We start from the raw sequence: 26309 nt of genomic DNA on the forward strand, positions 1-26309 counted from the left end.
AGAGCTGGGAGTCCTAACTACTGGACCGCCAGGGAATTCCCAATCTCCCTAATTTAGGTTGATTTAGCGGCCTTAATTTCATCTGCCACCCTAATTCTTCTTGGCCATGTATTCTAACATGTTCCTCGGTTCTGGGGATTAGGACACAAGAGAGCTTTGGGGGGTCATTATTCTGTCTGCCATGGGCAGGATCATTCTTGGGGGGGGGTGTATGTGTGTGTGTTGAGGCGGCTCTCTTGTACACTGATGGGCGTTTAGAATCCCTGCCCCACCTCCACTTCTTTTTTTTTTTTAATTTTATTTATTTATTTATTTATGGCTGTGTTGGGTCTTCGTTTCTGTGCGAGTGCCTTCTCCAGTTGCGGCAAGTGGGGGCCACTCTTCATTGCTGTGCGCAGGCCTCTCACTATCGCGGCCTCTCTTGTTGCGGAGCACAGGCTCCGGACGCGCAGGCTCAGTAGTTGTGGCTCACGGGCCTAGTTGCTCCGCGGCATGTGGGATCTTCCCAGACCAGGGCTCGAACCCGTGACCCCTGCATTGGCAGGCAGATTCTCAACCACTGCACCACCAGGGAAGCCCCCACCTCCACTTCTGACTCCAGCTGTGACAGACAAAAAGGTTTCACTGCCAGATGTCTCTTGGGGGGGCCCTCATCAAGAGCTGCTGTTCTAGGTCCTAGGAATCCAGAGGTGGACAAAACAGACAAGTTCTTGCTCTTTCGGATTTTACATTTTTCCAGTGGAACCGGTACATTAACCACAACTCACCGGAAAACACTGTGTCTCCAGTATCTCCATTCAAGGTTCCCATTTGTACCTTTGGAACTCGTCACCCATGGTTTCCATGTAATTGCAGCCAAGGCACAATGGGACCTGGTGCTCCGGCGGCAGGGCTGGGTGCGAGAGCCGTATGGGGAAGACGTCAGCACAGAGATGACGTGGGGACCATCCCTGAGAAGTGGGAGCTCCCCCCCGCCCCCGTCTACATGAATGACAGGCGTCAGCCCTGGGCTTCTGTCCTTTGCACTCTGATCATCTCTCTGATGGCTTCTTACCAGCCTCCCTCACGGCCTCCCCTTCCCTGGTCTGTGCATGGTACATGGCTGATCCGTGCTCAGGCCCTCTCGGCATCTTCACCCTTTCACCCTGATCTTATTCGTCTCTATGCTCCTCTCTCTAATGACATTTCCTGCCTGCCTGCCTGCATCTTTGTCCTCAGCCCAGCCATATCAGTTTCCTGTTGCCGCTGTAACAAATCACCACAAATTTAGTAGCTTAAAATGACACGTACGAATTATCTTACAGTTCTGGAGCAGAGGTGATTGACGCGGGTTATATACGACTAAAATAAGGTGTCGACAGGGTTGTGCCCCTTCTGGAAGCTCTGGAGAGAATGCATTTCCTAACCTTTTTCCAGCTTCTAGAAGCCACCTGCCTTCCTTGGCTTGTGGTCTTGAGACAGGCTGGGACCTGGGACCCTTTGCTGCAGTGCTGCCATCCTTGCACCTGGACACACCTCTCCTCCAGCAACAGAATACAAAGAAACTGTATGGGACTAAAAATAACTGCGTGCATGTGCACTTGGGGCAAATTCTGGACAAAAGATACAAAGAGACCAAAACACCCAACTGCCACTTTTGAAGAGCCTGGAGCAAAAGCAGGGTACTGCGCATGCCCCCTGCACACACCACCACCTAAGGGGCGGGCAAAACACCTATGCCGCCCCTCCGGCCCGACCCCTGGACACACCCCTACCGTCACCCCATGTAAGGAACAAGCTCGCCCCCCCTTCCCCCGCCCCAAGGAGCAAGCCTGCAAGGGAACCTGTTGTTTGTACGCGCTCCCCTCTGCTGCAGCAGGGGCCCCAATAAAGCCTTGCCTGAATTTCTTGTCTGGTGTCTGATCAATTTCTATTGATTAAGGAGGCCAAGAACCCTGGTCAGTAACAGTCTCTTCTCCATCTGCAAAGCCAGCAGCAGAGAATCTTCCATTCTCTCCCTCTCTGACCTCTACCTCCATCATCACATCTTCTCTCTCTCTCTCTCTCTCTGGCATCCCTCTTTTCCTTACTGTATTAGTTTTCTAGAGCTACTGTAACAAAGTACCACAAATTGGGTGGCTTGAAACAACAGAAATTTATTATCTCATGGTTTTGGTCCAGTGGTTAAGAATCCACCTTCCAATGCAGGGGACGAAGTGTCGATCCCTGGTCGGGAAAATAAGTTCCCACATGCCTCAGGGCAACTAAGCCCGTGCGATGTAACTACTGAGCCCACGTGCTCTGGAGCCCCGGCGCCACAACTAGAGAGAAGCCCGTGCGTGGAAACGAAAGATCCCGCATGCTGCAACGAAGATCCCATGTGCCGTGACTAAGACCCGATGCAGCCAAATAAATAAATAAATATATTTTTTAAAAAACAACAAAGAAAATCAAGGTGTTGGCAGGACCAAGCTCCCTCTGAAACCGGTAAGGGAATCCTTCCTTGCCTCTTCCAGCTTCTGGGGGTGGCCGGGGCATTCCTTGGCTTGCAGCTGCATCACTGAACTGTCTGCTTCCATCTTTACATGGCATCCTTCCCTCGCATCCTCACCTTGTCTTCTTATAAAGACGCCAGTTATATTGGATTAAGAACCCACCTTACGCCAGTTTGACCTCATTTTTTTAAAATTTATTTAATTTATTTATTTTTGGCTGCTTTGTTGCTGTGCACGGGCTTTCTCTAGTTGCGGCAAGCGGGGAGCTACTCTTCATTGCGGTGCGCAGGCTTCTCATTGCGATGGCTTCTCTTGCGGAGCACGGGCTCTAGAGCGCAGGCTCAGTAGTTGTGGCGCACGGGCTTAGTTGCTCCGCGGCATGTGGGATTTTCCCGGACCAGGGCTCGAACCCGTGTCCCCTGCATTGACAGGTGGATTCTTAACCACTGCGCCACCAGGGAAGCCCAGACCTCAATTTAATTTAACTAATTACATCTGCAACAACCCTATTTCCAAATAAGGTCACATTCTGAGGTCCTGGGGGAGAGGACTTCAATATATATTTCGGGGGAACATTCTGAGGTCCTGGGGGAGAGGACTTCAATATATCTTTTTGGGGAGCACAATTCAACTCCTAACACTTATCAAGACCATGGTGTTTACACTGGGCCCACCCAGGGAATCCAGGGTAACTCCTGATCTCAACAGCCTTTTTCTTTTTTGGGGGGCCACTCTGTGCGGCATGTGGAATCAGTTCCCCGACCAGGGATGGAACCCATCCCATGCCCTGCAGTGGAAGTGTGAAGTCTTAACCACTGGACCGCCAGGGAAATCCCCCGATCTCAACAGTCTTAATTTAATCACAGCGAAACATTCCCTTTTGCTATGTAGCATAATATTTTCACGGGTTCCGGGGATTCAGACGTGAACATCTTTGGGGGGCATTATTCTGCCGGCCACACCAGCCCTGTCTCTGAGTTCCGGGCTGGATAGCCACAGGCTCTGTGGACGCCCCTCCCTTGGTGTTCAATGAGTTATTTTTTAGAATAAGTATGTAAGGATCGTTGCATGGGACATACTTACACTAAAAAAGGTATTTGATGTTTTTCTGAGATTTAAGTTTAACTGGGTGTCCTGTGTTTTCTGTGTTTCATGGAGTCAGAATTGTTAAAACTCCCCAATTTGTCACATATTCTGTTGTTTACCAGCATTTCCCACCAGATGGAGCCGTGGTCATATTTGTAATCACCTTAACTCATGTACTTGTGATAGGCAACCTCTAAGATGGTCTCCAACGATCCCGCCACCAGGCATTTACATCCTTCTGAGATTTATACCCCTTTGGGGGTAGGTCAGATGTAGTGACTGGCTTCTAACAAATACAGTATGGCAAAAAAGATGATATGTCGCTTCTGGGATTAGATCACAAAGCCTCTGGAGGATGGAAGCTCAAGTAAGTGAGAAAAGAGAATCATCAGGACCAGGGGTAGCTGTGATGTAGAAGGACAGTGAGAGATACTAGAAGCCAAAGGAAAGTGGCTGTGGAGAAGAAGGAGGGTGTTTATACATTGAACGATCCAACAGACATTTATCAAGTACCTAGAAACTAGAGTTCACAATTTTTTGTGGGTCAGGAAGTCAGAAAGGCTTTGGTTGGATGTTCATCTCGGCTCTGCGTGGCATCAGCCGAGGCAGCTGGGGCTGGAGGATACATTTTCAAGATGGCTTCTTCACTCACAGGCCTGGAGCTTCGATTCTCCTGGGCCTTCTCACTGCAGAATGCTCTTAGGGTAGTTGCAATTCTTACACGGCAGGTCAGGGCTCCAGGAGGTCACAATGGAAGCTGCTTGTCCCCTAAAGGCTGGGTCCAGGACTGGCATAATGTCACTTCTGTCATATTTTGTTGGTCAAAGCAGTCAGGTGTTCTGGCCCAATCAGTCTAAGACCACCAGAAACAAACCTGTTGTATTATTTGTTAGGGCTGCCGTAACAGTACAGATCGCAAACCGGGTACCAACTTGCGGTCAGTCCTGCTGTTCTCTCACCGACCACCAGATGGCGCGCTGGATTTGATATTAACACTTGCCATTAGCAGGAGAGTAGACGCTGTGCCAAACGCTTTTGTTAATTTAGTTGGGATGAGACTTTCGATTTCTTTGTTAAAAAGCAAGTCTAGAAAAGACTTGGGCCTTTATTTCATAATGTTCGTGGAAGGATAGAAATAATCTTTTCCTGATTTGATAGAGAAGACCTATGGTTATTTATTCTTTAAAAAATAGACTATTTAATCTTGTTAACACCATGGCAACAAATATCAAGGAAGACAGCCAATCAGAAAAGTAGGCTTCTTTGGGAGGTTATTTTTTTCTTTGGAAATTGCAACAGTTTCTAAGAGAATCTCCCAGACTCTTGTTCAAATTCTCTTTCCAAGGACAGGATTAAATTGAACAGAGAACGGAAGAGGCTGGTAACAGGAAAATTCACTCAAGCCTCCTGGCTGTACAGGAAAACGAGATGGATGTTTGGGGATTATTCTCAATCTGCCACTTTATGGAAGCTGATTTTTATTTTTTAATTTTAATTTTAATTTTTGTCTTTTGGCCACACCGTGCAGCTTACGGGGATCTTGGTTCCCCGACCAACGTCCTGGGCAGTGAAAGCGCAGAATCCTAACCACTGGACGGCCAGGGAGTCCCCTCGAAGCTGATTCTTCAGAAGGATTTATGATACGAGGTAGTATCCCTCCCATGGAAGCTGCAGGAGAGAAGGGACAGCTTCATCTCTCTCTTTGTTTTAATGTTTAACAGTTATTTTTGTGGGCTTCCCTGGTGGCGCAGTGGTTAAGAATCTGCCTGCCAGTGCAGGGGACACAGGTTTGAGCCTGGTCCAGGAAGATCTCACATGCCATGGAGCAACTAAGCCCATGCACCACAACTACTGAGCCTGCACTCTAGAGCCCGTGAGCCATAACTACTGAGCCTGTGAGCCACGACTACTGAACCCTGCATGCCTAGAGCCTGTGCTCTGCAACAAGAGAAGCCACTGCAATGAGAAGCCCGCACCCCGCAATGAAGAGTAGCCCCCACTAGCTGCAACTAGAGAAAGCCCGTGTGCAGCCATGAAGACCCAATACAGCCAAAAATAAATAAATAAAATAAATAAGTTTATTTTAAAAAACTTATAAAAATTAATTTTTCGGTGGGCATGAGTTCACCTCAGTCGTTAATAATGTTGATTGGCTGATCTAACAATCACTTCCAACCCCTTTCCCACATACTACTATGATACTATAAAAGCTAAAAAAGCCAGCTCCCTTCTTTCCCAGACTCCCTTGCAGCTACTGGTATGCAGTGAGCCAGTTCTGGCCAATGAGTGTGCTGAGGGCTTTGGGGAAATATTTTTGCTGCTGGATAAAAGAGGAGGGGCATGAGAGGAAAGGACTCTCATCACCCCCACCTCCCTGCTTTTTGCTTGTTGTGTGAAAAGGTGATGCCTGGAGGTTGGCAGCCATTTTGTAACCATAAGGCAACAAGCTGGAAGGCAAAAGCTAATAAGTGGAGGAATAGAAAGATTCTAGGTTCTTGATAACATACTTGACTGATTAAATCCAGAAGCCTCCTTCCTCCAAAATTTTAGTTAAAAAGCTAAGAAATATCCTTTTTGCTTATGTCTGCTGTCAGTTTGGTTATCTGTAACTTGTAGCCAAAACACCCCTTGCTGATCCATGGTCCTTTCCAGATTGCACTAGAGCAGCGCTCCCAAACTCAGATATCCAGAGACCGGGTAGCTGATGTGAAAATGAAGCTGCTATAACTTTATTTTCCTTTTACTTACATAAACTTATAAAAGGAGAAAAAGCACACTGATCTGTTTCTTAACTCCAGGAGACCCTTCCCACTTTCTGGACAAGGTGAGTTAATTACAACAGGATTAGTGATGCTTTAGTCAGGGAGTTAAATATTTCCAGCTGGAGTGATGCATTCTATTTCCTATTTTTTTTTTTTTAAGGTATGGCTCTTTTATTTATTTATTTATTTTTGGCTGCGTTGGGTCTTCGTTGCTGCGCACGGGCTCTTCTCTAGTTGTGGTGAGTGGGGGCTACTCTTGGTTGCGGTGCGCGGGCTTCTCATTGCAGTGGCTTCTCTTGTTGCAGAGCACGGGCTCTAGGCACACGGGCTTCAGTAGTTGTGGCTCACGGGCTCTAGAGCACAGGCTCAGTAGTTGTGGCGCATGGGCTTAGTTGCTCTGCGGCATGTCGGATCTTCCCAGACCAGGGTTCGAACCCGTGTCTCCTGCATTGGCAGGCGGATTCTTAACCACTGTGCCACCAGGGAAGCCCATTATTTCCTTTTTTTTTTATTTTTTATTTTTAACATTTATTTATTTATTTATTTATTTTTGGCTGCGTTGGGTCTTCGTTGCTGTACGCAGGCTTTCTTTAGTTGCGGTGAGCAGGGGCTACTCTTGTTTGTGGTGCGTGGGCTTCTCATTGCAGTGGCTTCTCTTGTTGTGGAGCACGGGCTCTAGGCACGCGGGCTCAGTAGTTGTGGCTTGAGGGCTCTAGAGTGCAGGCTCAGTAGTTGTGGCGCACAGGCTTAGTTGCTCTGCGGCATGTGGGAACTTCCCGGACCAGGGCTTGAATCCGTGTCCCCTGCATTGGCAGGCGGACTCTTAACCACTGCACCACCAGGGAAGCCCTATTTCCTATTTTTTAAATGTGCAATGAATAAAGTTTCTCACCACAAATATTTTTTAAAATTAATTAATTAATTTTTGGCTGCTTTGGGTCTTTGTTGCTGTGTGCAAGTGGAGGCTACTCTTCGTGGTAGTGCACGGGCTTCTTGTTGCAGTGGCTTCTCTTGTTGTGGATCATGGGCTCTAGGAGTGCAGGCTTCAATAGTTGTGGCATGTGGGCTCAGTAGTTTGTCTCGCAGGCTCTAGAGCACAGGCTGAGTAGTTGTGGCGCATGGACTTAGTTGCTCTGCGGCATGTGGGATCTTCCCGGACCAGGGCTTGAACCCATGTCCCTTGCATTGGCAAGCGGATTCTTAACCACTGTGCCACCAGGGAAGCCCCTCTCACCACAACCATTTGAAACACGCTTTGTAGGAACTATGGCCTCAGGGTGAAGAGTTACATTCCAGAAGGTATCAACACAAAACCAGTGGGGTTAAAATGGCCTCTTATAGGCAAGCTTCTCATTCATTCATACATTCATTCATTCATTCATCGGACGTTTATTTTCTCCTCTGTGCCACACACAGTGCAGGGCATTGGGGATTCAGCAGTGAACAATCAGGCACTGGTCCCTGTTTGTAAGGATCTTACATTCTTGAAACTTAACCAGAACCTTCCCCCATCTGCCTGGAAGATACTTGTGTCAACAGTCTCTCCAGGCCAGAGTTTCCTATTGTTATGGGCTGAATTGTGTCATTCTCCAAATTCATATGTTGAAGTCCTAACCCCCAGCATCTCCGAATGTGACTTTATTTGGAGATAAGATGCTTAGAGAGGCAATTAAGTTAAATTAGCTTAAATTGGATTAAAAGGTGCTAATCCAATAGGACTGGTGATATAAGAAGAGGAAATTAGGACACAGACACACACACAGGGCAGATCTTGTGAGGACACAGGGAGAAGACAGCCACCTGTAAGGCAAGGAGAGAGGCCTCAGAAGAAACCAACCCTGCTGACACCTTGATCTCAGACTCCTGGCCTTCAGAATTGTGAGAAAATTAATTTCTGTTGTTTAAGCCACCAGGCTGTCGTGCTTTGTTATGGTAGCTCAAGCAAATACATACACCCATCAGCACCTTTGGAACTTGCAGCCAACAGCTTCAACCATAGTCCTAATCAATGCAGAATGTAAGTCCTTAAGAATTATTTTTTAAAATTTCCAAGAATTCCCTGGCGGTCCAGTGGTTAGGATTCTGTGCTTCCACTGCAGGGGGCACGGGTTTGATTCCTGGTCAGGGAACTGAGATCCCACATGCTGCGTGCAGCCAGAAAAAAAAAAAAAAAATTAAAAAAAATCCACCAGAAGATGAGTGATTCATCACCATGCATATATACCCAAGTTTCCTGTTGGAAAACAGGAAACTGTTCTACGAATCCAGTCCCAAAAGACTTCTGGATTTGCTCACTTTCCTGGGGGCATAGTAAGCCCAAATAGGAAATATGTAGTGTTTGATTCCCTCAGCCATTAGATCTAAATCTTCTGCTACAAAGGATCTGTTTTGGGTGGGGTTCTTTACCTTCCATCAAATGGTTTAGTGTAGTTTAGGGAACAAACTCTTAGTGCCTCAGCTGGAATTCTCAACTGCAGCGTCTACCCACAGCCTCTCCGTGTGGCTCGGCCTTCCCCAAACTTGACAGCTGGGTCTTCCGACAGAGTTTCCCGAGAGCGAGTGTTCCAAAAGTCAGTAAGCAGAAGCTGGCAGCCTCAATGTGACTACCGCTTTATTCTAATAAGCTCCACCTCCAGATGGGGAGAAGGATAAAGAATTTGCACTTACCTTTAATTCATCACATTACTCTAGTAATTTTACACGCATTAACACCATCATTCCTCAAGCAATCTCATGATGTTGGCATCATCGTTAGGTCATGGTTACAGATGAGGTTCTGAGATGCAGAGTGGTCCCCGGCCTGGGCAGCCCTGCTGTTACGTCTTCTTCCAGCAGAAGGCGCTCCAAACCCGGTCATCATCCCAGCCTCCGGCTCCCGACACCCTCAGAGCCAAGGCTTAGGTTTATCTCGTGCCCCGGGCTGTACTAAATGCTTTTCATGAACGATCACAGCCCAACCTCACAAGAACAGCCGAGGCTGAATTTTACAGATGAGGACGTTGAGGCTCAGGGCAGCGAGGGGCTCAGTTGAGGACAGTCTGATCCCCAAACTTGACGAGTGCACAGCCTAGTGCGGGAGACAAGAGCTCAAAAGCCCCACGGAAAGAGGTTTTGCCTTTGTTGTGTGACGGTGGAGGGTTAGATTATTCTACCGTTCCATTCGTTCACTGATCCTCTAAGGAGGGTACGCATTCCTGATTGTCGCCAAGTAGCTGGTGGTGCCTCGTGTGGGGAAATTATGCGCCCCGACTCCAAAGAATCAAGGCGGCTTGTGATTTGCCTTGGTCCGGTTGTGAGGGGATGGGCTGAGTGCCCGATGCCAGCAGAAGCTGTGACAGACGCTGCAGGTTTGGCCATCGACCTGTCAGCCTCAGAAGAAGATGCCCAAATGAGGGCTGCCCCTTAGGCTTCTAGAATGGGGAATATCCACAGCCCACTGCACTGATGTGTAACAACACGCCTGAGAAACAAACCTTTGCTGCCGCGAGCCGCTCAGCCACGTCCTGGGCATCCAGGAGCACCGCTAGCTCCAGGAGGCCACCCTCATCTTCCTCGTCCTCGCCCCAGCCCGCCAGCGGGCCATCGGGAGCCTTCTTACCCTTGGAGGGGGTCTGAGGCTTAGCCACGGTGGAGATGCATCCCAGCAGGTGACCGCCGTCTTTGGCCTTCCTCAGGACCGCGGCGTCCACCTGGCGGCCTGCCTCCTCCACCTTCACGCGGGTTCCGGAAGTGTCCTTGGCCATGACGGACAAGATCTCGGGAAAGGCAGCTTTCTTGTCTTTCTTTTCGCTCCAGCGCAGCGACTCGATCACAGAAGTGATTTTCAACATCTCCCTGCGGGTTTTGATGTCTGATGAAATCCTGTAGGCCATGATGTCTAGAACTCGGGGCTCTCCATGCCCTTCTGGGTGACCTGGTTGCCTCATTCCTCAGACTCACCTCCTGAAACATCACTGCCCTTGAGCATCTCATCAGGTATGTCCCTCATGACCATGAGAGCCATCGTGTTGCGGATTCTGCTCCTGGCTTCTGTGATGCTCAAGCTGATCACATCGGTAATGACATCACATCTGTCTTTGTCACTTTCTTCTTGGCTTTGTCCACAATGGTCACCAGGGCTAAGAACTCCATGGGGACTGTCTGCCTCATCCACGTCTCTCTGCAGGGCTTCCTTGCAGCCGTTTGCAGTGTTGCGTAGAGCGCACTGGCATTGTCATTTATCCCTGCCCAAGTCCTCCTCTTCCACCTCCGCGATCTCGATGCCCAGGCTCTGATGGAAGAATCCTTCAGCTCCTTTTTTGCAGAGGTAAATGGCGGTCCTCCTCGGCCCCTCTTTTTGTCTCTGGCTCTATTTTTGTGTCCACCCCCCCGCCCTTGCTAGCCTTGATGGCTGCACCAGGAAGGGGACCTGGGTCTCTGAATTGGCAGATGAGTCCCTGGGGGCCCTGGCCACTGCGGCCTGTGGGAGCCTTTCATCCAGCAGCAAGTTGCCTCAGGACAGTTTCATCTGCCTCAGGACTCTCGTGTCCTTGCACAGAACCCTCCAGACGCCGTCCTTGCCCGGGATCTCCCTGGGGATGGCACCATGATTAATGTCCGCCACAAACTCCATGAAGGCGGCTTTGGCCTTCTCCTCCCTCACGTCCCTCGTGTTCCTCAGCCTGAACGTGCCCTGGGGCAGGAAGGCTGGCTGCAGGACGGCTTCGATGGCTGCCTGTCCCAGATCTTCTGGGATGCCGGTGACCAGCAGGGCCCTGTGCACGTCCTCAGCCAGCCCCCTGCACGAGTATGGGCCTCCTGGGTGACAGATCACTACTCTCCCTCCCACTCCACCCAAGTGTGACACAGCGCCCCTCCCCCTTCGTCCTGCCAGTTTTTTCGCATCTACATCAGAGTGGGCAGGAGGCTTTGGCTCCGGGGCCCTGGCACCTCTCCTTCCCCCACTGGCTACTGCTGGTTCCATGACAACCGCTTTTAGGCTGTTGCCAGGGTCTGAGCATTTGTTTTGAAGAACCCAATGAAAATGAGAATATTCGCCTTGTGGTTTCACTGGGCAGGCCTCACACAGAGAACTCAGTCCCACTCACTCGCGGATCAAGTCTCAGGAGGACCAGGCCTTAATGGGGGGTGACCAGGCCTCACTCGGGGTTACTCCGGGTCGGGGGTGAGTTTGATGGCTAGGGCCAGGAGGCGGGGTCTGGACTGAAGCTGAGGCTGGGGATGGGCGTGCAAGTGGCAGGTCTGTGTCCCGGTGGGGCTAAGGGCCCCGAGGTGGCTGGGTGAGATGGAGGCTGAGCCGGGCCCGAGCAGTGGGCCAGGCCTGGTTCAGGGGCCTGACTGCTGTCTGGGCAGCCACAGCTACCAGGACCGCGGTGGGACCTTCTCTGTAGATCAGAGCAGGTGGGGTGCTCAGAGGGCAAGGCCTGCTCGTGGGATGGGCCTGCGGCCACTGCAAATCATCATATCATAGTGACCCCCAGGGGGCCACTTGAATGATCTCTCAATAACTGCCCCATTAACACCCCAAGCGCTGCCCCATTGTGATCCAGGGCTGCAGCCCATGACACCTCCAGAACTGCCCCTTCAAGCCCTAGGGCCTGTCCCTCCCCTCTCCTTCCCCTCCCCCTCCCCTCCCCTCTCCTTCCCCTCCCCCCTCCCCCTGCCCCCAACTTGGGACCTGAACACACTGTGGTGGTGACCCAGGCCCCAGGCTGCAGGATGAGCCCCAGGTAATGACATTCGTTCATTCCCTCCTTCCATCTGGGCAAACAATTAGAGATAAAATGAGAGATTCCTTTCTCCTCAGCCCATCTGATGGCTGAGCTGCCAGTCTGCGCAAGCGTGGGCCCATCCAGCAAACACTGACTGAGAACTTTCCTGCCATTGGGTCTTCTCCCAGGGCAGCAAGACCGCCTTTACTGGTTCCCTGTTGGCATGAGACCTGGGGCCCCAGGAATGAGGCAAAAAGCCTCAGGAACCTATAGCAGGTGACGGTGCCAGGTCTGAGAAGTCAGGAAGACCTTTTCCTTGTCCCCTCAAGTCCTGCTCCAGCACTTCGAGCCAGAGGTAATGTCTGGCAGGGTACTGAGAGGCCCCTGTACCCCTTCTTCTTGGGGGCTTGGAGAATGCTTTAGGGGGGGCAAATTACACAGGACACTTTGAGTTCCAAGTGCAGAAACCGAAGTTGTCCTGGATTAAGCAGAAAAGGGAATTCATTGGCTCATGTTACTATAAAGTCCAGGTTATATTAGCTTCAGGCATGGCTGGTTCCAGGGCCCTTTCATTCATTTATTCAGCCAAAGACTCTGGACCAGCTCCCATTGGATCAGCTGGGTCATGTGCCTGGTCCTGCACCAATCACAGTGACTGGAGAGGGAGTGAGTGCTTTGATTGGCCAGGCTTTGGGGAGTGGTGGGGGAGGGTTAGTGATTCCCACAGGAACCACCTGGCTCCCTCCAGGTGAGGGAGGGGATGCCACACGGAGAAATGGAGGCAAATCACTTAGGAGACGGGGGTGGGAGGTGGGGGGTGGATACTGGGCTGGAAAGCAGGAGATTCTGTCCCCAGGGGATGAAGGGCAGTAGTGAGACTCACTGTACCTGGATAGGGGAGGGCCTGAAAGGGAGTATGGGGCCCTCTCCTTGGCTGGGGGTATCTGTTGTCGAATCTCTGGAACACTGGTTGGGGAAGAGCATTCAGCCTTTCAGGTGCTCACTGAAGTCATTCCAGCCCAGAGACTTCATTCACTCATTCATTCCATGTTTCTCTAGTGGCTGTTCTGGGACCCACCTGAGCAGGTCGCTGGGAGCAGTGATGACTGAGGCAGGCTCTGCCTCCTGGAGCTCAGAGCCTTGGTGGTCACATACGGAAGCGGAAGCGAGTGCTAGGAGGGAAACGCCTGCATTCTCAGGGGAGGTGGGTCGGAAGAGCTGGAGCTGATTCTGGATTGGGGCCAGCTTCCCGAAACAGGTGACACTGAGCTGAGTCTGAAGGGAGGAGGTGACCCTCTGTGAAGTAGGGAAAGGGAAGAAGTGTTTTCGAGGGGGTTGGTGTATGAAGACCCCAGTGGCTGGATGGAGGACGGGAGACCTGAAGAGCTGAGGGGAATGAGGTGTGGCCGAGTGGGGGAAGAGGCAAGGCCAGGTCCACGGGGAATTGTGAGTTGGTTACACCAGGGATGTGGCCAAGGAGCAAAGGGCGATTGGGTCTCCAAGGCCAGAGCGGGAAGCTTCTCTGCAGTTTAGGCGCTGTGTGACGCTGGGAGAGTTAAACAACATCTCTGAGCCTCACTTTCCTCCTTTGCAAGATACTTTGAGTTGCTGTGCTGGCTTAGGCACGTGGAGGGTTTAGCACACGTCCTGGGGTGCAGTAGGGCTTTCAGTAGCGGTTATTGGTATTAATCCTCCGCAATATCGTAATTCCTTTTTGTACGAAGAGCGGGCTGAGTCGCTGCTTTAGGGATTTGCTGGGTCAGAGCGTCCTCTGGTGGGCACAGGGAGACGTGGCTCAGAGAAGAAAGATGGACCAAAGGTTTAAATTTTAAAGATCTTTCTTCCCTCTCTCCCTCCGTTCCGTTCTCCCTGTCGTCTTTCCTTCCTTCCACACACATCCCCCAGGACCTGCTTCCGCCTATCTGGAGACCCAGCGGTGACTGCGACAGCCCAGGCCCTGCCCTCCCGGGATTCACAGCCTAGTGTGTGTGTGGGCGGAGGGGTGCCGGTCATAGGACACTCCTGAGTAGAGCTTAACACGGAAGCCGGATACTTCAGGCTGGAAAAAGACCTGGGAGGAGGGCGGGACCGCAGTATGCAGGGCCTCATAGGCCGAGGCAAGGAGCCTGTGCTTTCTCCCGAGGGCACTGGGGAGCCATAGAGAGGTTTAGAGGAGAGGAGAGACAGGGTCAAGTTTGTGATGTCACGTGGAGGATGAATGGGAAGCGCGGGAGTGGGGCTGGATCAGACTCTCGCCCTCCCTCGGAGTCTCCCCCAGTCTGGCAGTCTGATGGCAGCTCCCCGACACGCACCCACGGACCTGGCCCAAGTCTCCAGGCCAGTGTCCACACACAGAGCTCTGGGTGGCGGTGGCGCCCCGTCAGCCCGCAGGTCCAAGCTCCCTGCGCCCCAGGGCAGGTTCGCTTGGCCTTGGTGAGCCTGAAGGAGAATCTGGTGGGTCCCTCCGGGCGGGGTCTGTCCCTTCATGGGCAGAAGCAACCTTCCCGGCTCCAATAGCGGGGCGAGAGTGGGCGAGGGGTGAGGCGTCGCTTGGTCCCTGCATGCTCTCTGGGGGTCTCCTTGTGGAGTTGGTGGTTTTGTTCACGTGTTATAGATGAGGATGTGGGCGTTTCTGTTTCGGGCTGAGGCATATGTAGTGTATCTGTGTGTTTCATTTGTTAGGGCTGTGTGTGTCTCTCTGTGGATGTAGGTGGGGCGAGGCTCGGGGTGTCAATGAATGGGTTTCTGTGTATGTCTCTGGGTGTGTGCAAATTGTGTGTGTGTGTGTGTGTGTGTGTGTGTATGTTTGTAGGAGGGAATAGAGTAGCTCAGTCCAAGTGTGTGTCAATGTCACTTTGTGTGAATGCAAGTGAGTGTGTGTGAGCCAGTGTGTGTTTTGTGTATGTTAGTGTGATTGTGGTACGGACTGACACGAGCCTGATGCCACACCTTGAATCTAGCAAACCTCCAACACCAGCCCCTTCAGTTTGGGGGGGGGGCGGGGCGGGGAGATAGATCTGATGCCCGGACCTGGGACCCCCTCCCTCAACACTCTCCCCCGCTCTCAGGGATGTACCAGGTCCCAGAACCGCGGGGAGGGGATAGTGGGGGGCTCTGCGCGCAGTAGATGAAGTTCTGCGGCGCACGCATTGACCACCAGGCGGCGCTCCAGGGCCGCTACTTAAAGACGCACCTGCGAAGGCGCTTCCCCAGCGCTCAAGTGCGCGGGCGAAATAATTTGCTTAAGTTGATTCAGCTCTGAAGTGGGGTGCTGGGGTTCAACACTAACAGCAAGAACAACAATAGCTATTATTTATATATCTCTTAATAACATGCGCTCTGATGATTTAAACGCAAGTTTAGGTGCTCTTACTGTGCACATTTTTACAGATTCAGAGAAGGCAGATGACTTGTCAGAGTCACACAGAGCTGGAATCTGAACCCAGGCGATCTGGCTTGACTCAAGTCACGTCCGTGCGACTCCAGAGTCTGTGAGCGGACCCCTTCCTTGCTGTCTCCGCAAACTCTGGGGGGAGGGGAAGGGAGGGGAAAACTGGGTGTGGAGGAGCGAGGGATGGGGAGAGGCCAGGGTGAGCTGGGGCAGCTCATTAGGGACCCGAGGCACCGGGATGGGGACGGTACACGGTCTTGGGGCTCGCAGTGGTCTCTACGCAAGCTGCCGCCATTGCGGTCATGGTCAGCTGTGGGTGATCTGGAAGTGACCGGCCGCTGATTCATAACCTCAATAGGACTTGCTGAGTGCTGCAGGGGTTCGCTGGGCGCGAGCACACCACAACCTCTCCTATCTTCCTGACGATGCTAAAAGAAGGTGATCCCCATTTTCAGGGACGTAAATGGAGGCACGGAGAGGTTAGTTACCTGTCCAAAGCAGTAAGGATGGGATGGGTGTGTGCTGGTTATTTTTGCTGCATAACAAACCAGCCTAAACTCACTGGCATAAAACAAAAATGTTTTATTATGTTCATGGAGTCTGTAGGTCAGCATAATGAAAGGGAGTAATGGGGAATGGCTTTTTTTCAGTTCCACAACGTCTGGTGCCTTAGCTGGGGTGACTCCAATGGCTAAGGTCTGGAATCATTTGGAAGCTTCATCAGTCATGTCTGGTGCCTGGTCTGGGATGACTTGAAAACTGGGCTTAGCTGGAGATGTTGACTTGAGCATCTCCATTGGTCTTTCCGTGTGAGTTGGGCTTCCTAACAGCATGGAGGTTAAGTTTCAAGCAGGAATGTCCTGGGAGGGAGGTCTCGAGAGCAAATATTCCAAGAGAAGTGGGCAAAAGGCTTTTATAACTGGCCTTGGGAGACACATAGCATCACTTCTGCCATACTTGTTGAGGCAGTCACAGCTTGTCCAGCTTCAGATTCAAGAAAAGGGTATGTGGACGCCGCTTCCAGATGGCAGTCAAAGAATTTGTAGCCAGGACTTCCCTGGTGGCGCAGTGGTTAAGAATCTGCCTGCCAATGCAGTAGACACAGGTTCGAACCTTGGTCTGAGAAGATCCCACATACCGCAGAGCAACTAAGCCTGTGGCGCTGCAACTAGAGAAAGCCCACACACAGCAACGAAGACCCAACACAGCCAAAAATAAAGAAACAAATTTATATTAAAAAGGAAATCTATTCTTAAAATTCATTTCACCTGTTTTCTATTTATTGAAGGTGTACGTTAGCAAACTTAACATTTTGCATGTGGCTTGCCTTGGGGGCCCGCATTATATTTCTGTCGGACAACGCTGCTCTAGAGAGAAGGATAACATCCATTTGGGACCAGGGGGGCGAAAGGAAAAGAGGAAAGCAGGGAAAATAAGAGCTGCAGGGGCGTGGGTAGGAGAGTGAATAAGCGATTTGGTTTGCCCTAGGCCCAGTTGCCATGGTAACTTTGCAATTAAACTCTTCCTACGTTAAAAAAAAAAAAAGGAAGTGTTTGGGTTCCTTCTTTATTTATATACTTATTTATTTAACAATTAAATTAATTTATATATTTATGTTAAATGATTATATCATGATAAGTTCTCAAGAAAGGAAGTCCCTTCCTTCCTGGAGCCATCTTTCAAGGAGCACTAACTCTGAGCCAACCTCTGTTCCAAGGGCTTTCATGGATCATCACCTCTAATCTCCTTTAGGATCCGATGAGGTAGGGTTAATGGTTATCGCCATTTCACAGAGGAGCAAACCGAGGCGTAGAGAAGCCCAGGGACCTTCCCAGAGTCACTGCGTGGGCAGCGAGCAGCAGTAGGAACTCAATAGCTGGGCCACAGCGCCTGATTTACATAGAGTTGCGGGTGGGGGAGGTTTATAAAGGATGGTGATGCAGATGTGTATTTAGAGTAGCTATGATATTCACCTGTCCCAGCCTGTGGACCCAGTCAGCGGAAATGCCTTCTTGCGGAATTCACGTCTGATCTCACTGAGGATCATACATGTACAGAAACTGTGTACAAAAACACACGGTGAATTGTACGTGCATCGTTATGGCTACAGAAACATCTGCCAGAGCGAGGCCTCATTGAACGAGGCCCGTACCCCATCAGTGAGGGCTGTGGACCCCAAATGATGCCCGCACCTCACAGCTGAGGCCTGTGTACCCTTATTGAAGCCCGTCCCCACTGAGTGAGGCTCGAAAACTCTGAGTGAGTCCTGGTTCCACCGTGGGAGGCCATAGGCTTTTTTTTTTTTTTTTTTTTTTTTTGCCCGCGCCACGCCGCTTGCGGGATCTTAGTTCCCAGACCAGGGATCGAACCCGTGCCCCCTGCTGTGGAAGCGCGAAGTCCTAACCACTGGACCGCCAGGGAAGTCCCCCCCCCCCCCCACCGCTTTTTCCCCCCCATAGCCCTTGATTTACGTCTCTGTATCCTGAACTCCACCTACACTGTGGAGGGGAATTACAACCCTGCAGGAAGCCGGTCCTCTACCGAAAGGAGGTCTCTATCCCCTGAAGGAGCTCGGGTCCCCCTGACTGCTGTCTCACCCCCTGTGAATATGGTCTTTTGGGGCTCATCACTGATGGTGGTCCCACCCCCTGAGTCTTCCATTCCTCAGGCTCGTCCAGAGCCGGCTCCTCAGACCCCAGCAACTCCGACCCCGGCTCCAGCCCGCAGTGTTGCCATGGAGATGGGGTGAAGCTGGGAGGCGGGGCTAGCCCGTGTGCGCAGGCGCAGGGCGGAGCAGCCCCGTCGCCCGGAACTGCTGAGATTGAGCAGAGGGTGCAAGGCCAGACCCGGCCACAGGCAGGCAAGCGTGTCGTCCCTCCCCGCGCCGCTCCGGGTGCCCACGGCGCCGCCCTCCCCAGCACCTGTCCCGGGCGCCGCGGTGTCACTTAGCCTCTGTCAGGAACAAAGGGCGGAGGGGCCGGGCCGGTGGCACCCCTGGGTTTGACTCGTAAGCTTCCTGCGGATGCTAGGATCCCTGTGGGGAGGGGCCTCGGGAAAGGACGCTGCGTCAGCCGCCCAGGGGCAGCTGGAGCCCGAGCCTTGCCACATTCACCTGAACTTGAACTCCATGCCCTGTGGCGCTGTTCCAGAGTGGCATTTGCACAGGGGACCGCAGCCCACGTCCGCCTCGGGCTCCCTCCTGCTCCGCGATCAGCGCCAGCGGCGGCACCGTGGCCATGAGCCTTTTGGGGGACTGGTGCAGGGGGCTGGCCGTGGACGTGCACAGGGCCCTGCTGGTCACCGGCATCCCGGAGGACCTGGAGCAGACAGCCATCGAAGCCGTCCTGAAGCCGGCCTTGCTGCCCCTGGGCAAGTTCAGGCTGCGGAACACGAGGGCCCTGAGGGAAGAGAAGGTCAAGGCCGCCCTGATGGAGTTTGTGAAGGGCATTAATCACGGTGCCGTCCCCAAGGAGATCCCGGGCAAGGACGGCGTCTGGAGGGTTCTGTGCAAGGACAGCGCGGAGGGCACGAGAGTCCTGAGGCAGATGAAACGCTTGCTGCTGGATAAAAGGCCCCCACAGGCCGCAGTGGCCAGGGCCCCCGGGGACACGCCCACCCCTCCCGCTTCGGAGACCCTGGCTCTGGGGTCGGGGCCGGGGGTAAGGGAGGCTGGCCCCCTCTTGGTGCAGCCAAAGATGCTAGGAGGGGCCGTCGGGGTCGCAGAAACAGAACCAGAGGCAGCAGGTTGACCAGAAGAGCAAGAAGTGGGGCGTGGAGAGCGGCCATCCACGTCGGGGAGCGGGAGTCCCAAGACTCTTCCGACTAGAGCCTGGGTATCGTGATCGAGGAGATGGACAAGGAAGACTTGAGAGGGGATGGCGAACAGAGCGCGCTGTACACCACCCTCCAGGCCGCCGCGAAGGAGCTCTTTAGGAAGTGGTCCCTCCAGAGGGAAAGAGATGATGGAACGGTCCCAGCGAGTTCTTGGCCCTGACAACGGTGACGGACAAAGCCAAGAAGAGGGAGATGGAGAAAGATTTCCCTGGGGCTGAGTCGATCAGCCTGAACATCAAAGAAGACCGGAGCAAAATTCCAGACTTAGTGGCCCTACTCGCAGTGAGAGACGCGTCGGACGAGGAGACCATGGGCAGCGACGCCTCCCAAAGCGAGTCTCAGGAAAACGGGGATCAAGAAAGAGAGGAGGTGGACATTCCCGAGTTTGTGGCCATTGTGGCTTGTACGGACCCCGCGGACCACTCCGCCCGCGACGAGATGTTTGGAAATCGCTTCTGTGATCGAGTTGTTGGGCTGGAGCGACAAGGAAGCTGCCCTGCCCGAGGTCTTGTCCGTCATGGCCAAGGACACTTCCGGAACCCGAGTGAAGGTGGAGGAGGCAGGCCGCCAGGTGGACGCCGTGGTCCTGAGGAAGGCCAAAGACGGCGGTCACCTGCTGGGATGCATCTCCACCGTGGCTGAGCCTCAGACCCCCTCCAAAGGGAAGAAGGCTCCCGGTGGCCTGCTGGCGGGCTGGGGCGAGGACGAGGAAGATGAGTGCGGCCTCCTGGATCTAGTGGCGCTCCTGGCGGTCCAGGACGTGGCTGAGGTGACGGAGGAAGAAAAGGAAAAGGCCTGGCAGAGCGGGAGGTTCAGATGCGCTAAAGGCAACCTGGGGGAGGTCTTGGCGCTGCTGGCGGCCCGCAGGAACAGGGAGTCGGAGGAGACGTCGGAGGACGTGGAGAGCGAGGAGTCGGAGCCCGAGGACCGCGCGTCCAGGAAGCCCCGGGCCAAGCGGGCCCGCACGGCCTTTAGGGCTCTGGGTTGGGCGGGCTGGGCAGCGGCTCCTGCCCCGTCGGGGACCCGCGGGACCCGCAAAACCCGAGGGGGTGGCGGCGGCCCCGGCGGGCTGGGCATCCCTCCCGAGACGGAAGCCCAGGACGAGGCGGCAGGAAGCAAGAGCAGGAAGGGGCGCGCGGGCGCTGGGGCGCAGGCCAAGGGCGGCCAGCCCAGGGCTCGGCCGCCCGCCGGCTCCAAGTCGGCTCGTGGGAAGAAGGCTGGTCGGGGCAAGAGGCTGCTGCCCAAATGCCGCTAAGGCCACGGCGAGGCTCCGGCTGCCGGTGGGGCCCCAGTTCCGCCCCTCGGCCCTCCCCGCCGCGGCAGCCGCTGAACCGTGCGCTCTGAGCTCTAAAGTGCGCGCCCGCCCGCCGCTCGTTCCCCTGTCCTTTCAATCCCTCCTTTGCAGGTGGCGCGAGCGAGCCCAATGGAAGAAGGAAGAGTGTAACGGGCGCCCGCGGAGGCAGCAGCCCTAGGTGATGGGACGGGGTCTCAGGGACACCCCAGCGGGATTGTCTTTGGGTCTCCCGCGTTAGCACAGGGGTGAGCGTGTCCGTGGACACTGGGCACCGAGGGAGGCCAGCAGTGCCAGTGAGTTCTTTCTGGCTGTTCGTAGAGCCCCGATCCCTTCCAGACTCATGCTTCTGGCCAGCGTCTCTGTGCCCCTGTCCTCCGCCCCAGTCTGATGGGGGCCGGACTCTGTGATGGAGGCTCGGCCACCCAGCTGCGCAGGGGGTGTCAGGATGTAGCTGAGCCTTCAGTCAGGAAGGCTGAACCTCCCTGCAGGGGGAGGAGATGATTCCAGGAAGAGAAGCCTGAGAGGCAGAGGGGTTGCTCCTGGGGGAGGGAAAAAGAGGTGGGGGAGGGAAAGGGAGGGGCGGGGCTCTGGTGACCAGGACCAAGGGAGGAGGGGAAGGAAGAGAGAGAGAGACCCACACCTGCCCTGCCCATCTGAAGTGTAGCTGGTAGAAATACACCAGCTCCTCAAGGCCAAAGCCACCTGCTGGTGCCCAGAAACTGAATCTGTCACTCAGCCTGCACGGTGTTTTCAAGAAGTGGGAATTATTTGCAGCATTTTCAGTTTGGGACAATTCATATACAGAATGTTGGATTTTCTCTGCAGTACCAGGCAGTTCTCCTTCCACGGGCCTGTGGCTCCCACTGGACGTCCCACCAGCTGTCCCCCACCCCACCTCCCGTGGGCTGACTCCCCTCAGCGCTGGAGGGGAGGGGTACAGCCGGCAGATACCCGAGGGAAGCGCTCTCAGGAGGCAGGAACAGCCCGTGCAAAAGCCCCAAGCCAGGGCTGTGGTGATTGGGGTTTATTCGTGTATAACCCTTGACTGCTCAGGTGCCAGGATTCCCTGCTAAGCGTAGGGGAGACCGTGTCTCCAAAACAGGCCACCTGCCTTCACGGGGGTGGCTGTCTATTTGGATTCCACGTGACTGGAGTTTAGATTGTGAGCGTGCAGAGGTCCCTGGGGTCGGGGCGAGCAGACAGGCCGGGAGCGTGCCCCCCTCCCCTTCCTGGGACCTCTAGGAGGAAGCTGTCCCACCCCTCGGTCTGCTCAAACGGAGACAGGGGTCCCCTGAGACTCCCGGGGATGTGCCCTGGTCCTAGAACGGCCTGGAGGGAGAAGCCAGGGCTCCAGGAACAGAAAACGAGAAGCCTTTCCCTCTATTCGGTTCCTCAAAGCCTTCGGGGCCCACGAGGCCCCGCCTTCCTTATTGCAGGTCCCGCCCCAGGAAAGGACGCTCCGCCCCGCTACAACTAGGCCTGAGGAGGTAGCGTCAACTCAGGCGAGTTGCCGTGGCCCATTTATCCACCAGGTGGCGCTCCAAGACCGATGGTTAAAATCGCGTCGTGGTGGCTCTCAGGGTGCGCCCACTGTCCCAACCAGGAGGCGCTCTGGGACCGATGGTTAAAATCAAGGGGACGATGGCCCTTCTTGAGCACTAAAGGTGCGTGGGGCACTGGTCCACTGCCTTGAAACTTCAAAGCTCCGCCTGTTTTTTGAACGCCAGGCTGCCGAAAGTTGACTTTCCTGTAAGCCAGCAGTTCTCAAAATAAGGTCCTGAAACCAGCTGCATCCATGTCTCCTGGGGACTTCTTAGGAATGCGTATTCTCGTCCCCCCGCCCCCACCAGCCCTACAGCCCTACTGAGTCAGGTCTAAGAAGCTCAGGCCAGGACTGCAGCCTCAGGAGGACCCAGGTGGCCTTCAGACCTTCCTCCAAGAATTCCCTTTTCTCCTGCCTGTATCGAGGTTGGGGCATGGTCACTTGCTGTGTTTTTCCCCCAGTGAGGTTGGGTGAGGGGACACAAAACAACACAGAGAAATGTCCCCCAGCTCCCATGGCATGTAGCAACCCGACGTCTCCCGATTATAAGGGCCAGTCACAGTATACTGCTCACTACCACACCGCAACCCACCTTTTGCCCTGTTCCTATCGCAATTAATTTTTTTCAATGTGTCCAGGAGCCAAGCTGCCCCAGGAGATGTTTGTGGGGCTTGATCAAAACAGATTCCTGGGCCGCACAGCCCGCACCAGCAATTCACAGCTCTGGCACGAAGGGCTCCAGAACCCGCGTTTTGGCCACGTTTCCCAGATGATTATTCTGTATTTGGTAGCCAAGATGTGACGAAGCCATGTAAACTGCAGGCCCTGGACCCACCAAGCCTGCAGAACCCAGGAGTGTGGGGATGGCAAGCAAAGTGACTTAAACACAAGTTGCCATCACGGAGGGCGGGAGGGGAGGGGAGGGGACACAAGGGTATGACAAAATCACTCTGGAGCATTCTTCAGTTGCCGAGTCCACAGCCGAGAAATAAGTTTGTAAACACTTTTATTTGCATGTTGACCTGCGCCCTCTTTTTAAGTTCCAGGAGGCAGTGAGTTTAAGTGTGCAGGCGAAAGGGCGAAGAAAAAGGAGAAGAGGAAGGAATTTCTCCCTCACCTCTCTCCCTTTTTCAAGCTGAGCATCTAGAATTGCATATGAAGAAGTTAAAATCATGGGTGATGCGAACCCGTTGTATGGGTTTCTTTATTTACATTCCTTGGGTTACTATAAAGAGTCTATATTTTAAAAATCAATGCATGGGGAATTCCCTGGCGGTCCAGTAGTTAGGATTTGGCACTTTCACTGCCGGGCCCAGGTTCAATCCCTGGTCCGGGAATTAAGATCCCACAAGCCACGTGAAAAAAAATTAAATCAATGCATGAGAGATACAATTTTAAAAAGAAAAGAAAGAGGGGTGTTAGATGGAGATGTGCGGCGCACTGCCAGGCCCTTGCTGTACCTCCATTTTCAAGTGTGAAGATAGCATCTCTGTCCAAGTGTCGGAGTTAGGGACGCACCCTGAGTGGCCCATACTGTGGCAGGTGGCGAGGTCCTCCGTGGCCCCCCTGCCCTCACCTCACAGCTGGTCTTCCTGCTCTCCGTGCTCTGCCTCTGCTCTGGCCTCAGCCCTCAGGACCCTGAGGCTCCTAGCCCCGCCTGCCCTGGGGACTCTCTTGGGCAGGGTGGGCAACCGGGGAGTGTGCCAGAAGGCTCTCCGGCGCTTTCGAAACCATGAAAAGCGTCCAGGGGTCTGGAACCTCACTGTCTTGACCTGTTTCCGGGTCCTAGATCCTGGGGTGACCCCTGGGACCCTCCCAGCAGCTGAGGATTCAACTCCCTGGACAGCTGGGGTCTCTGCTCTCTGATTATTTGCAGCTTCTGCCCTCTGGTCAGATATGGCCTCTGCCCCATCAGATACAGCCTCTGCTCCCTGGACATCTGGTGCCTCTGCCCTCTGATTATCTGCATCCTCTACCCTCTGGACAGCTGGGGCCTCTGCCCTCTGATTGTCCAGAGCCTCTACCCCCTGGACAGCTATGGCCTCTGCCCTCTGATTGTCCAGAGCCTCTGCCCCCTGGACAGCTATGGCCCCTGCTCTTTGATTATCTACAGCCTCCACCCTCTGATTATCTACAGCCTCCACTCTCTGCTCATCTATAGCCTCTGCCCCCTGAGCTCTGGCTGCTGCTTCCTCTCTCCTGCGACGCCGGAATGAGGCCCAGTTGATCTTAGGCCTCCACCGTCTTGGGGGGCTCTCAGGCACCTGCCCATCTCCTGCATTTCCCACATTATCCCCCAGGCTGGCGCTGCGTGACACTGATGCGCCATCCCTCTCCAACCTGGTAGAGGCCTGCCAGGCTTCGCCCACCCCTGGGCTGGACCTCGGTGCCCAGCCCTTCACCCTCCGCTTCAGCTTCCCCCAGGACACCTGGCTGACATACTCCCGCCACCTGTCCGCTTTGGACAGCTGGGGCACCGGGTTGTCCTCAAACATGGGCACTGGCAGGTTCACCCGGCGGCGGGCTGGCGGCACGCTGGGCTTCTTCTCCCCTCGCCGGAGGAAGGCCTCCACCAGTTCCTCATCATCCTCGCTCTCCAGGTCGCTCCCAAGGAATTTGCTGCCCAGGTAACTGACAGGCATTTTGCGCACCTTCCTGCCACGCCCCATGCCTTTGTGGTCCTTGTCACCCTTGTCTCTGGAGGTCTCGAAGTCGCTGAACTCGCTGTCACTGGCGTTGCTGCTGTCATAAGTGCCCACGACCAGCCGGGGAGGTGGGGTCACCATCTGCTGGACTCTCCTCATCCGGGGCCCCTTGGGTTTTTTGGGGGGTTGGGGTGGATGCGGGGTGCTCTTCTCAATGATGCGGGCCACATCCTCCAGGGTGCGGCCTTCTTCCTCCAGAAACTGGATCAGCCGCTCCCGAAATTCCGCCTCCTTGGTGGCCGGCTTGGAGATGACCCTCCAGACGCCTCCCGCCAGCCGGACTTCGCGGGGGATGAGCAAATAGTCCACGTCCTCCCCGATCTGCAGCATTCCCACTGTGGAGTCCTCCTCCCGGCGAAACACCTTGCCGATCTTCTTAAAGGTCCCCACGGGCTTCAAGGCTTCCACGAGGACGTCCAAATCCACATCTTTGCAGACGTCGGGGACACTCCAGAGGATCAGGCAGTCGGGGGATGGGAGGAAGCCCCAGGGGAACCAGCCCCCCACATGGCTTTTCTCGAGGGTCTTTAAAATCTCCAGGGTGAAATCTGGGGTGGGGGCAATGAGCCCAAACTACTCGTAGCCCCGAGTCTTGGGGGTGAGGGTAGGGTCTCGGCAGCGCCTCCGGGAGAGTCTCACCTCCCAATTTCTCTGCCTGCAACGAGTCTGGTCTTGATCAAGTCCCGCTCCCCTCAAGGACTGGTGGGAATCAATTTCCAGGATGCTTACGTGAGCCGGGATGAGGTCAGTCCTGAGGCTCCAAGCCCACAGCAAGCTGCAAACTGGTGTCCCGCCTGCAGCTGCGATACAGGGGCTGCCCGGTGGCTCTTCCTGTTCCAGGGACGTGCCTGGAACTTGGGAGAGAACTTCGCAGACAAAGACGGCTCAGCCGTGGCTATTCAATATGGTCGAGGCGCTTGGAGGCCGCAGCCCAGCTCCCCAGGAGGGTCTCCCGCCCCTAGGCAGGCTGCCACCCCGGTCCAGGCTGACCTTGACGAACCTCGCGCCTCCCAGCCCGAGCGCTCAGTGCCGAGGAGCGCGCGCGCGCACGAAGCTCCTCCTCGCCTTCCCCCAGGATGAGGCCCACCTTCCCCCTTCTCATCTTACACTCCGGGACTCGAGAAGACTGACAAGGGGGCTGTCCACTCCCTTCGGGACACCCTCGCTCCCCTCCCCCACAGGGGTGTGGCCGCGCCCCGGGCCTCTCAGGGGCCCTATCTTCCAAGCTGAACGCCCGCGCCGAAGCCCAAGCCCACGTCAGCACCTTTCCCCAAGAAAGGCAGCAGTTCCCAAACTAAACAGTTGCCATCCTAAACGTGCGGGTTCCAGCCAAGCCCTGAAGGTGGGCGTGCTAATGGGACAGTCCCTTTGAAAGCCATTGGCACTGTATATTACCGTTTTAAAATCGCGTGACTTTTGGTACCAGCAGTTCCTACCTATATACCGAGATGTGTGGGTGGAGAACTTGGTACCAGGGTCTTTCTGCACCAACCGCAGTGTGGGGCTTGG

At 54.2% G+C, this 26309-nt stretch overlaps 2 protein-coding genes and 1 pseudogene across 2 annotated transcripts; 1 reads left to right on the forward strand and 2 right to left on the reverse strand.

The window, feature by feature from the left end:
* Positions 1 to 9281: 9281 nt before the first annotated feature.
* Positions 9282 to 10310, reverse strand: LOC132353958 (paraneoplastic antigen-like protein 8B; annotated as a pseudogene).
* A 4850-nt stretch (positions 10311 to 15160) lies between these two features.
* LOC132353959 (paraneoplastic antigen-like protein 8B) lies at positions 15161 to 20620 on the forward strand. Its single transcript, XM_059905462.1, is given in 5 exon segments — positions 15161 to 15253; positions 18574 to 19099; positions 19102 to 19365; positions 19368 to 19699; positions 19701 to 20620. Coding segments are annotated over 5 exon segments (2028 nt in total). The 3' UTR covers positions 20514 to 20620.
* A 2464-nt stretch (positions 20621 to 23084) lies between these two features.
* CCDC8 (coiled-coil domain containing 8) lies at positions 23085 to 25904 on the reverse strand. The gene has a single exon (XM_059905029.1). The coding sequence runs from the start codon at positions 25128 to 25130 to the stop codon at positions 23673 to 23675; it is 1458 nt and encodes a 485-aa protein (XP_059761012.1). The 5' UTR covers positions 25131 to 25904; the 3' UTR covers positions 23085 to 23672.
* Between the last annotated feature and the right edge of the window lie 405 nt (positions 25905 to 26309).

This window comes from Balaenoptera ricei, chromosome 19 (assembly GCF_028023285.1).
Source record: "Balaenoptera ricei isolate mBalRic1 chromosome 19, mBalRic1.hap2, whole genome shotgun sequence".
NCBI lineage: Eukaryota > Metazoa > Chordata > Mammalia > Artiodactyla > Balaenopteridae > Balaenoptera > Balaenoptera ricei.

Bases quoted from the DNA above. Each gene is read 5' to 3' on its own strand.
- CCDC8 (XM_059905029.1), bottom strand. From the start codon at position 25,130: ATGCTGCAGATCGGGGAGGACGTGGACTATTTGCTCATCCCCCGCGAA.